The sequence below is a fragment of the Leiobunum rupestre genome, chromosome 2 (genome assembly GCF_980474605.1).
Source record: "Leiobunum rupestre chromosome 2, qqLeiRupe1.1.hap1, whole genome shotgun sequence".
NCBI lineage: Eukaryota > Metazoa > Arthropoda > Arachnida > Opiliones > Sclerosomatidae > Leiobunum > Leiobunum rupestre.
The window spans coordinates 57084325-57095637 of NC_143385.1; the positions used below are offsets into that span (position 1 = coordinate 57084325).

General features: G+C 29.9%; 1 protein-coding gene across 1 annotated transcript; it reads left to right on the forward strand.

Annotated features, from left to right (window-relative positions):
• The first annotated feature begins 303 nt into the window (after positions 1-303).
• LOC149958513 (uncharacterized) lies at positions 304-2493 on the forward strand. Its single transcript, XM_090164967.1, has 3 exons — positions 304-406; positions 800-920; positions 1782-2493. The coding sequence occupies exons 2-3, from the start codon at positions 830-832 to the stop codon at positions 2081-2083; spliced, it is 393 nt and encodes a 130-aa protein (XP_090021093.1). The 5' UTR covers positions 304-406; positions 800-829; the 3' UTR covers positions 2084-2493.
• Positions 2494-11313: the final 8820 nt, after the last annotated feature.

The following is an 11313-nucleotide window of genomic DNA, read 5'->3' on the forward strand; positions in this document are numbered from 1 at the left end:
TCGTCCAATTTTATTATTTATTGTTGTTCCGCTCATAAGCGTTCTGTATTCTATTTTTTAAATTTATCGCGAATTGTTCGTTCTTTTTAGCGTTAAAGAGTTTCTCTCTACCACCTAAAAATGAGCAAAGTAGCCTTGACACCAAAAATCGCTGACATCAAATGAGTTACAGCTGGCATTAACTTCACGTGTTCAATTTATTAAACTTCATTGCTTACAACTTTGGCACTTTTAATTATTTCAGGTATTCTATTGGCTAAGTACGTCGCTTCGTTTAAAGGCTTTGTTTTGTCACATTATTCAAAACCAAGTTTAAGCCTTGGCTTGATATAATGTGACAAAACAAAGCCTTCAAACGAAGCGACGTACTTAGCGAGAAAGTACTAGCCACGTTTGATCCTTTTAAGTAAGTAATCAATTTTTTCCCGGAGCTTCAAAGGTGGAAGAAATGGACAAAATAAAATTTAATTGTTAGTTAATTTTTGGATTGTTGGAAAATTTGGTTTTAGTTTCAAACAAAAATTAACGTCAAATATACGTATCCTTTATTTTGAACTGCCTTGTCTGAAGCGACTCTAACTGGTTCAAAAGTTACAACGAGCACTGACTGAGCTACCCAATTAATTGTTTCTTCACACAGTCGTAGGTTCCCATCGCGTCTTACCAACTTCTGCCTCGAATATAAGAGATCGAGGATATAAATTTCATTGAAATTTTTCACTCTACCTATGACTATCACAAACAGTTCGTCTTATAAGTCAGTGATTTAATTATAGCGCACTATAACTCTCATTTGTAGTAAATCGGAATTCCCGTTATATTGAACGAAATGACCATCAGTTTCTTGAGCAGTCTCTTTTGCCTGCTCTTAATTATGGCTGTCGTGGACAGATCACCATCTCTGCGATTACACAATGTCCGTAAGTATAGTTGCGTGTATTCTTACTTCCTCCCTTTACAGCCAATCATATTCGATCGAAGCACCTTGGCAGCATCACGCTAAGTGATCGTTGAAATGCAATAGACAAGAGGGAAACTGTTCGCCAGTCCAGGGATAGTGTACTAATGCTGAGCACGTTAAAGAAACGTTGGTACTGATGTGTCCTCTATGGACTTGGAGCGGGCAATTAATTTATGCCTTATCCGTCATAAAATCAGTCTAATATTTTGTAAATAACACATTTCACTTCTATAACACTATAATGGATAATTATCACCTTAGTGATATATTTAAAAAAAAATTGTGATTCTGATTGTTTGTAACCGTTATTATTACTACTTTAGTCTAATAATAATGAATTTATGATAGATAGCGCATTCTGCTTTGGTTAAAATGCTTCTACCTTTTGAATTACAGTACAATCACCTATAAGAATCAAAATGTGATATACTTTTGGTAATAATAAAATCTGCAAGACTGTAGGGTAATATGGTGCCGCTTGACCATAGAAGCGTCTCAAAGCCGCATAAAAAGGTTTTTGTATTTGATGAAAGATAATCACACCCAACTTTTGGACTAGACCTAATTTCTTAAAATAAACTTCCATCTGCGTGACAATGTTAAAGGGGGTTCGCAATCTAGCATATTAGCTCCAGTTATCAAAAGTCTTCGTTCTTTGAAAGAGAGTAGGAGTTTATTTATCATTAAAGCTGGGCTAAACGGAGCTAGCTACGTCGGAACAAGTCGTAGTTCATGTCAGCAGATGGTGTATTGAATTTGAATAAAGTTTATTAAAATTACCTATGCAAGCGAAAATTTAATTTATTCCGTGCATTTTCAGAATGTGATCCGATCGACAACGATCCGCAAAAGATATGCTCGGACTGGAGCGAAAGATGCGCCAAAGGCGCCAAATCTTTCTGCTATGCTCATGGCAAAACAGTGCCAGTTGTGAAAGTTTTGTCATACTGCGTTTGCGCATGCGCCAATGATGATCAGTGCCAGAACTCTTTAACCGATTATGAATTCAAAAAACAGAAAGGCCCGTGTCCCCAGGGTAAGGCTAGATGCGTTCCTATTAGAAAAAGTTATAAAAACCTTCAAAATGGCATTAAATTTTGTAATTGTAGTTATGATTGCTAACTTCGACTATAAGTAATAAAATTGCAATAAGTATGACACTAAATGATTCACGTTTATCAGAAACACCGCTTAATCGGAAATTAAGAAGAACGTAATTTTATAATCCTTTTATTGGCAATAGTACCATGAAGCCTCATATTAAGTAAATATTAAAATCAACAATTCATCATGATACATCAAAATTAACATTTATCTTTAGTTTTAAAAGTTTTTAAATTTTCCAAAGGCTTTGGATGATTTCTGATGAATTATATCGGCGAATAGGAAAGGTCATACTTTTCGCTATTATTTTACTTATGATACTAATGCACGGGCTTGGCTATACTTTCTCTAAGCACAAATCTGTCACCTACTCTACATTGTAATTGGTATTAAATATGGTAATTAAAGACAATAATATATGATTTGAAGTTTGCAACTCACTACTGCCAATTATACACTAATTTTCCAATTTATTCATTTATTACCTCTCCGAGGGGACTTTGTACCCTAGGAGGGGTTATACAACCACCGTGTCTGTCGGTCTGTCTGTGGGTGGGTCTGTCTGTTAGGCCTGCGAACGCATTTTCGGGGCAAAGGGTAATCACTGCGTACCCAGTTTCTGGATTTTGCCTATTTCATTACTTTTGACACATAACAGAATAAAATCTGTTGACGACAGTCGAAAAAAATTAGTGCTGAACAAAATAAAGAATTGTGTAAGGAGAATGAATTGTTGTCACTACAGCATACAATTATAGAATTGAAAAAACAGAAACGAAAACTTCAAGCGGAATATATAGCAGAGAGAATACTCCTTGAAAGTTTGTTACCTTTCATACGAAAGGAACCTATCTAACGAATATTTGCAAAGGATTTCGGAAGAAAAAAGATTATTGAGTTAAGATGAATTATCCACCTGGGGCTTTTTTCGCCCTTTCTACGGTTTAATTGTTGAAAGACGGAAAGATTGTGATGTGCCATTAATAGTTCGCGGTAATCAAATTCATTTGTGTCCATTTATTCTTGCCAAATTGGAAATGTAAAATAATATCACAAAAAAAGTTTAAAAAAATTTTTATTTATAATTTTTATTTCAAGGTGTAACGATAAAATATTTTTGTGTAACCTGTTTAAAATCGGGTTGTTAATGTAGTTTATATTACGTGGTCTGTTAGAAAAACAAACCACATCGCATTCTATACAAACTAGTTTCGCTTTGATTTTTTTTGACGAATAATGACTTATAAAGAAAATAAGGAACCGTTTAAGGACTATGAACTGATTAAACATTTAACTAAAGAATTGAAAAATCTAAATCGAAGACTTGAAGCATAATTCTCACGAAATGCTTTTGGAAGGAGCCCCAAAAACTGGGTTCTTAAAGGCGATAGACGATTTAGTGGTTTTTATTGATAGCGTGTTAAATGTTATTAACGATAGTTCCTTTGTGTCAACAAAAAATGTTGTAAAATATTTAAAGTTTTAAATTTTAAATCAGAGTTTTTATTTTAGAGTGTGATAGCTAGAAGGATGTAAGATAATTTAAAAACAAATTATAACAATTTTTTACAAACATATTTAATTTCAGGTTCAGAGTTGAAAATTATTTTATAACATTGTATTATTCATTTTTGAGTTTTATGTTAAAAATAAAGTTTTGTAAAAAAAGTTCAATTATCAATTTTATTCAAATAAGCAACACATTGGCGGTATAAGTTAGTCTTTTTAGATGTAAACTACATTAATTGTTAAAGAACTAAAACCCAAAAATTAACATATTAACCTCACAGACTGTAAAACGTAGCAGACAGTAAAAGCGAGTCTTAAAATGTATTATAAATCAAACAAATTAACGATGTTTCGTGTAATTGATTTCTTACTATTTTGTATGATCGCTTAAATGTATCGGCTGCATTTTTTAAATTTTAATTAATTTACTTTTGTATTGTCTTTAAAAATGTTAAGTTATATTTTAATAGTTATATTTATAATATGTTGTATGGATGAATACAGGAGGATTATAAATCGCTGTTTGACTTGGCCATCTACCGCAAATTTAAAACCGTTTTTACTTGGTAGCGTTATAAATTTACATAATACTATTACATACTAAACAATCAGATAAAACAAGCCTAATCAAGGCGGAGTTTCCCCAACTGTCTTACCCGGCGGGCTATCTTAGCGTGAGGGAAAACCCTACGCGCACCAACTCCAGGGTATACCGGGAGAAAAAGCCTTACGATAAGGAAGAACGGTGAGAAACGCGCCGCGCTCTATTAAACCATTCCTGCACGTTTTATTCGATCTAGCTAGAACTAAATTTACTGTGTTTTATAGCCGTTACGTGGAATTTCTAATTAACTCGGCAAAAATTGTGTATTTTGATCACAAAAAAGTGGATTTTTGGTACTATTTCTCTTGAAGAATTCATTAAATACACAATGGTTTTTAAAAAGGGTACGTTAAAACTTGTATTTTTAAAATAACTTATATTGTTTTAAAATTGTTTTTTGTTGTTGTAGTATCTTTAAAATTTAGGTCGGACAGTCGACAAGTTGTAACAGTATCAATTTTTCGGAAATAGCCCGGAATTTACATTTCCAATGGGAACCAAAGCACTATCATTTCCTTGCAAACATGGGACGCCCTCACAAAATCATGGTCTTCAATTATTGAAAATCTAAGCTCTACATCAATAAAAAAAGTTAACCTGCCAATTCCGATCGTTGATCCTTATTCCGATTGTACTTTCCATCACAGTTTTGAAGTGTCTTCCGATGGTGGAAAATTTATGTGGTCATTATTACCTTTTACGCAAAAGTATCTTGAATACGAAATGAACTATTCAACCAGTTTTTCACTTAGTAGAGTGCAAGTGATAGCTTTAGACGAATTTAAACTGCGTATAGATGAACAGTTAAATCTGTTAAGAAATAGCATGTTTGCTGTAAACCAAATGTTTTCTGTATTGGTTGATATTTTTTCGAAATTTCAAGAGTTTTATAAACCACTGGAAAAGCAAGAAGCACTCTGTGATTTCGTAGAAATCTACGCCGCCTTTCGTATTTCACAGGATTATCAAGCGGAAGAAGATTTTTTGGATCAATTTATAGGTTATTGCCCATTTGACGTAAGGGAATTAATGGATCATTGTTTAAATGACGTACAATATTTAAAAAGTGTTTTCAGTTTGTAAATAAATAATGTATTCTCTGTCATCACATTTAAATAAATATTTATTAAAACAAAATTTCATAAATTTACTACTTAACAAATTTTATATTTTCGCAATTGTTTCAAGTTTTATAAAACAGTTTTACACGAATTGAGCACACTGTCACGAAAAACATTTCAAACCACCAATTTTGCATAGTTTTTAGTCATTTACACCGTTCTCGAGGAAAACAAGTTAGACGAATGATAATGTCGCACAAAATTAACAATCTCGATTTTTTAAATGTATTTTTGTCTGTAAAAAAGTACAAACCTCCTTGCCTCAGCCAAAATGTTTAGTAAATATGAAATAAGCCAGCTTGATAAGGTTTAAAAAAAATTTATTCAAAGTAATTTCAAAAGTTTACAAACTTCTAAATAATTAAAATTTTTCATTATGTTGATAGCGTTGTGTAAAAAATTCGTTCAATTTTTCCTTGGATGTTAACCCTGTAGAAATTGCATTCGGGTGCTTTCAGTAATATCATCCGATGGAGTAACTTTTCAATAAATCTTTGCACATAAGGATTGAAATTATTTGTATAATTGTATATTTGATTGTCAGTTTTGCCGTTTATATAATTTACCAATTTCTTTGATGTTTGACGTTTTGTGACCTATCAAAACAATTGCTTGTAACTTGTATGGTGGTTCGTAAGGTTTATATATTCCACACACATTTTTTTTAAAGTTTGTAACATTGGTTTTTTAACTTTGAAACATTTTTACTGTTTCATTTTCGGAGTTTTTCGGTAGTTAACTTTTCTTTTAGACACAATTATAAGTATTGAAAACATGTTCAAAAATAAAAGTCTTTCAAACTCATACTACCTTTTTTATTATTCAACGTAATATTTTTAGTCTAAATTACAAACAATTTATTATTTATTTTATCTTTTGTTTTAATTTAAATCTTAACTAAATAATATTTTTTATAGTACTCGATCGACCGATATTTTGGTAAAAAATTAATTATAAAATGCTACAAAATGGTTTAGATTTCTTTCGATCTAGACTGTTAATTAAATTATTAATTAAACAATAGACCAAAACCTTATCGTTTAAGCTAGAATAGGGTTTTTGATTTGAACGATACTCGCACGGTATATTACCACAGTTCTGCTTTAAAACAAATTTACATCTCGGGTAATATTTTGCATGTTCTTCGAAAGGAATATCGTTCTTTTTCCAGCATAGCAGCTTTCCATCGCAGGAGAAACATTTCACACAATCTTTGAAATCTGTGTAGTAAAAACCGGCTTGTACCAAATCTCTTACGTCTATGTGATCGATCGGGAAATTTTTAAACGATTGTATTCGTACCAATTCAGATCGCATTGGGCTTAAATTCCAAGGATTGTTCGTTATGCGTAGCACGGGAACATTTTCTGTAGATTCAACCTGAACAAATTTGCAATTCGGATACCGCTGTATATGAATTAGTAAAGGATGATCACCCTTTCTACAACTGCCAACTCGTTTACATTTAAAAAGGGTTGCCTTAAAATTTGAGTTGAAACTCTTTATCCTTTTACTTTCAAAATGCATTTTTTACGTATTTTACTGACTGTCAGTCATCGGAAAAGATTCGTTGATAAATGCTGGATGATTATAAAAATCAAGAAAAAGTTGCTGTAGTCACTCGTATCACATGATGGTTAAATGTGACTGGCGTCTACTAGCGGTATTTCCCAAAACTAAAGTTTTACAAAGATTTGTAATATTATAGGGCTGTTTAAATCAGCTACCTGTTTTTGAGCTAGTTCTTAATTATGCCATTTGTTTTCAAAACACCTGCCACCAAATACCTCATGTTCCGATAAAATCCGTAGTTATTCTTCAATAATTCGGTCTATTTGTTCGTTGCAAGCACTCATCTATTTACAAAAACATTACATAAATTTACCCAATATTTATTTTAATTAGATAATAAATGTATCGATATTATTCCCATTAATAATAATAATCACCTAAGTTAATACCTGAGGCACCACCCAATGGTAAATGAACTTACACTTTGTAAATTGAACTTAGTCAAAATTAAAAAACTAAACAAAAGGATATTAATTACGCAATATCATTGGAATTTACCAAAAATTATTCAAATAAAAAATAACATTTGAATTTCTTAAAATTTATATAAATGTAGACAATGTTGTTTCTACTAAATTTATTTATTTCAATTAACCCAAGATACAAGAATTTACCAAAATGTATTCAAAAGTTATCAATTTATTATCAAGTCAATCATAATAATTTCAGTTAATCCAATAATATAAGAACTTACCCAATTTAATTTGATTTAGCCGACATGTATTCAAATTTACCCATTTTATATGAAATTGCCCATGGGTTTTTTCTTCAAATTACTAATAATATAGAATTTATCGCAACAAAAGATACATTAATTTGCGCTATTTTGCAAAACGGTGCACAATTTCTTTCAAAAGAAATAGGATCGATTTACTCTGATGATAAAAATGTTGTCATTGTTCCATGTTATTTAATAGAACCAGTAAATCTTGAAAGATAAAGACTTTATTCTAAAATAATTTAATATTATCTCACCTGGAATGACTCTAAAATTTAATAATCACATAATTTGCAACATGTTCTTAAATATCAAACTGATGGACTGTTACTTTTAAATTGACAATTGCATACTACATTAAAACTAACATTATGGAAATGTTTCCTAATGCGATATTCTACTATAATCTTCATAAATACCGCAAAAATAATGTAATTCATAGTATGTCAAATCTGTTATAATATATTTTACATTTTAAAATTCAAAGCCCATTTGATATATTATTATATTGAAAATGGTCTTTAAGCTTGGTCTATTTATCTAATAATGTTCTTTTGGCATGTAAATATTTTACCTAGGACACCATTATTAATATGTTAAATTTGCTATGATCAACTTTAAAGGATTATTTGTATAGTATGTGGTAAATCCAACTATCAGAATTAATTAAACTGATTGTAATAATTGTAACATACAATACACATTAATCAAGGCGATGGTCAATAAATCCTATTGAATCACAGAGAAGTGAATTGTGAACGATCAATAACAGACCGTAAAAATAATAACTAATACCAAGGTGAACAAGCTCGGCAACATGATAACACCCCAGTTTTACTACAGGTTCGATTGACTCCATTTTCATCACTTTTACCCACAGGTAAAACGACTAGAAGTTAATTACCTATCCATTAATAGTGTGGCCCCCGGCTAGAATGTGTTTTGCGATTCATATACTCTTCTCTCGGTTAAGTGGAACTTATTTTTGCCTGGTTTGAAATATTTTACTAATTCAAGCATTCAAAGTTTTAAATAACACTAAACATCGCGATAATTCTTATAAGATTTAATCATACGGTTATTGCATAATACATCCAAACATGCTTTTGTAGAAAATATAATAAACATTTCGTATAAGTGTAAATTTTCTTGTCTTATGTGTACATTTAACAGTTTTGTAGGACTATGACGGAAATATTTGTCCAAAAAAAATAGATTTTTAAATAAAATTATAATTTTTCCAAATGTGGATCTTGGTACTGGAAAGGATATCTACAATTTCCACGTTAATTGTAGATTTTCTTTATTATAGAATTAGAACGTCGTAAAGATCTTGTATTCGGAATGAAAAATGGTTGTAATGTTGAGATTAACGGTAATAGTTAGTGTAGGGAGCTGTTGGCTTGCGTGAAGGGCTGACCACCACCCTCCTACGCATTGTAACCCGGCCACCTGAATTAAAGGCTTTAAAAGTCGCTCGATGACTTAGGCCTAGGGTGGTGCCTTGGGTATTAGCCTAGCTGATTATTATTTATTTATTTATTTATGTTAAAACCTTGACCCACCAATTGCTAATGTTGTTTAAATCTTCAATGTTTGTAATAGAAATTAAAATAGTTGGTGGAAAGTTACCGTGCACATATATAAAGAAAAATGATATTGGGTTTATAAGTGATTGTTCAATGATTTTTTATACATCAAAAACAACAAAATCATAATCAATTCAAATTGAAATATTCAACAAAGGCTATTTTATTTAGAACATCAACCTAACATTTGTTTCAAAATATCAAACTTATTTTTTTTTATTTAAATCTCAACTACTTGACAACAGATACAAATATTATTTACGGATAGAGGAATTTATAACATTGTTATTTAAATTGCTATAAACTAATTAATTTTTCTTTTAATAGAGCTCAAACTTATTTTTAATGAATCTTTTGATTATTTTTTCTATTAAATTATTATTCTTATTTTTGTTTTTGGTTTAATTTTATTTTTTAATTAACTCAATATTAATTTAGTATATTTGTTTGTTCTGTCTTGTTTACCAACATATATAAACATCCTTTTTTTATCTGCAAAGTTCGTTTTGGTTAATATTAATTATAATTATTATTGAATATCTTCAATGAAAGTAAATGGTTGTTTTGAGTTTTTTTTTAACAAATATTAAAAATAAAATTTAAATTAATTTTTAAAATATTTTTATAAATAGAATTCCTAACATATTTAACATTAGTTGCAAATGTAAAATTCGCTCTGCAAACATAAAAACCGAATATTTAAATTTTAATAACAGACAGATGAAATCAGAAGCGCATTGTGAATTTAACAGAATTAATAATGAAACGTTAATAACGGTTTAAAATTAAAAAAATAATCGACTTAAATATCTTCCCTTTTTAGGATCATGTTTCTGCAATTAATATTTCTATTTTGAATTCCACAGTTAATGTAAAATTAAAAAACGTGTACTTAACAGTTGAAATGTCTTTGTGATTGGGAATACGATAACTGGTCTGCTGTTTAAACTGAAATCCATAAATAAAACGGTTATATGATACAGTTTGTAGAACATGTCGTATAATTAGTAAATAATAATTTAAGCTAAATTGTTCATAATCTGATACCTTGGATTGAAAACAGAATATAATTAGTGTTAATTAATGTTTAGTTTTATCTTTTTATTAGAATAACAAAATCTAAGACCGTTGCGCCCGTACGTTCGAAAAAGCACACAAGTTCAACAAATTACGTTGCCTGTTTAAACACGTAAATAATTCCCTCTATATAAAAACATATACGATAAAATTAAATTGTTTTATAATTAACATTCGATAGTGTACCAGGTTACACTTATTATTTATTAATATAAGATAAAAGTATTTTTGAGAAAATTCACTTAATTCTAGTGAGACATTCCAAATCTTGCTATTTTTTCATAATGATTCTTATATTTTTTATCTTAATTTATAATAAAAGCTCTTACAGATAATTGATTTATAGAAACTACGCTGACAATATAAAAATACAAAAATGATACTTTTTTATTTATTTTTACGTTTTTTAATAATTAAATTTAATTTATTGAAATATCCTGGTAGCCAATACATTTAGTCTTTTGCGAAAGAAGTATTATTATTATTATTACTATTATTATCAATAGTTGTTAAGTATTATAAACGATTGTATCTTCAAAAAGTAAATTGTCAATAAGCTTTGTTTTTAAAACCATTCATTTTTATTTACAATTTTTTTCAAATTAGAGGATTTATTAATTATCTAGCGGTTGTTTGTAAAAACCAGTTTTTTCTTCTCACTGGCTCTGTTGAATGTCTCCTGGCGTAACGTGATCTGGGTTTATAATTTTACCGTTTTACCGCGGAGATGTGTTACAATGTAGGTTTTTATAAAGATTTTTGCGTTTGAAAGTGTGACAGTCAATGGTTGAAAAATCCAAACTAGTTTTACAAGGCTGTAATTGTAGTCGATAACGTTTACACGTGACGATAATTAAGGGGTGGGTATCAAATTACTTAAATAAATACCACTTTTATTCAAATAAATGCATGGTTGCGTAAAAAACATAGTTAAGTTAAAATGATATTCTTTTCCCATCTTTTTTTAAAATAAATCGGAAAATTTGTGGATAATGAATAAACATTTGCGAACACTAGCAAAAGTATCAATAAAAACAACATTGTATCTTCAAAAATGT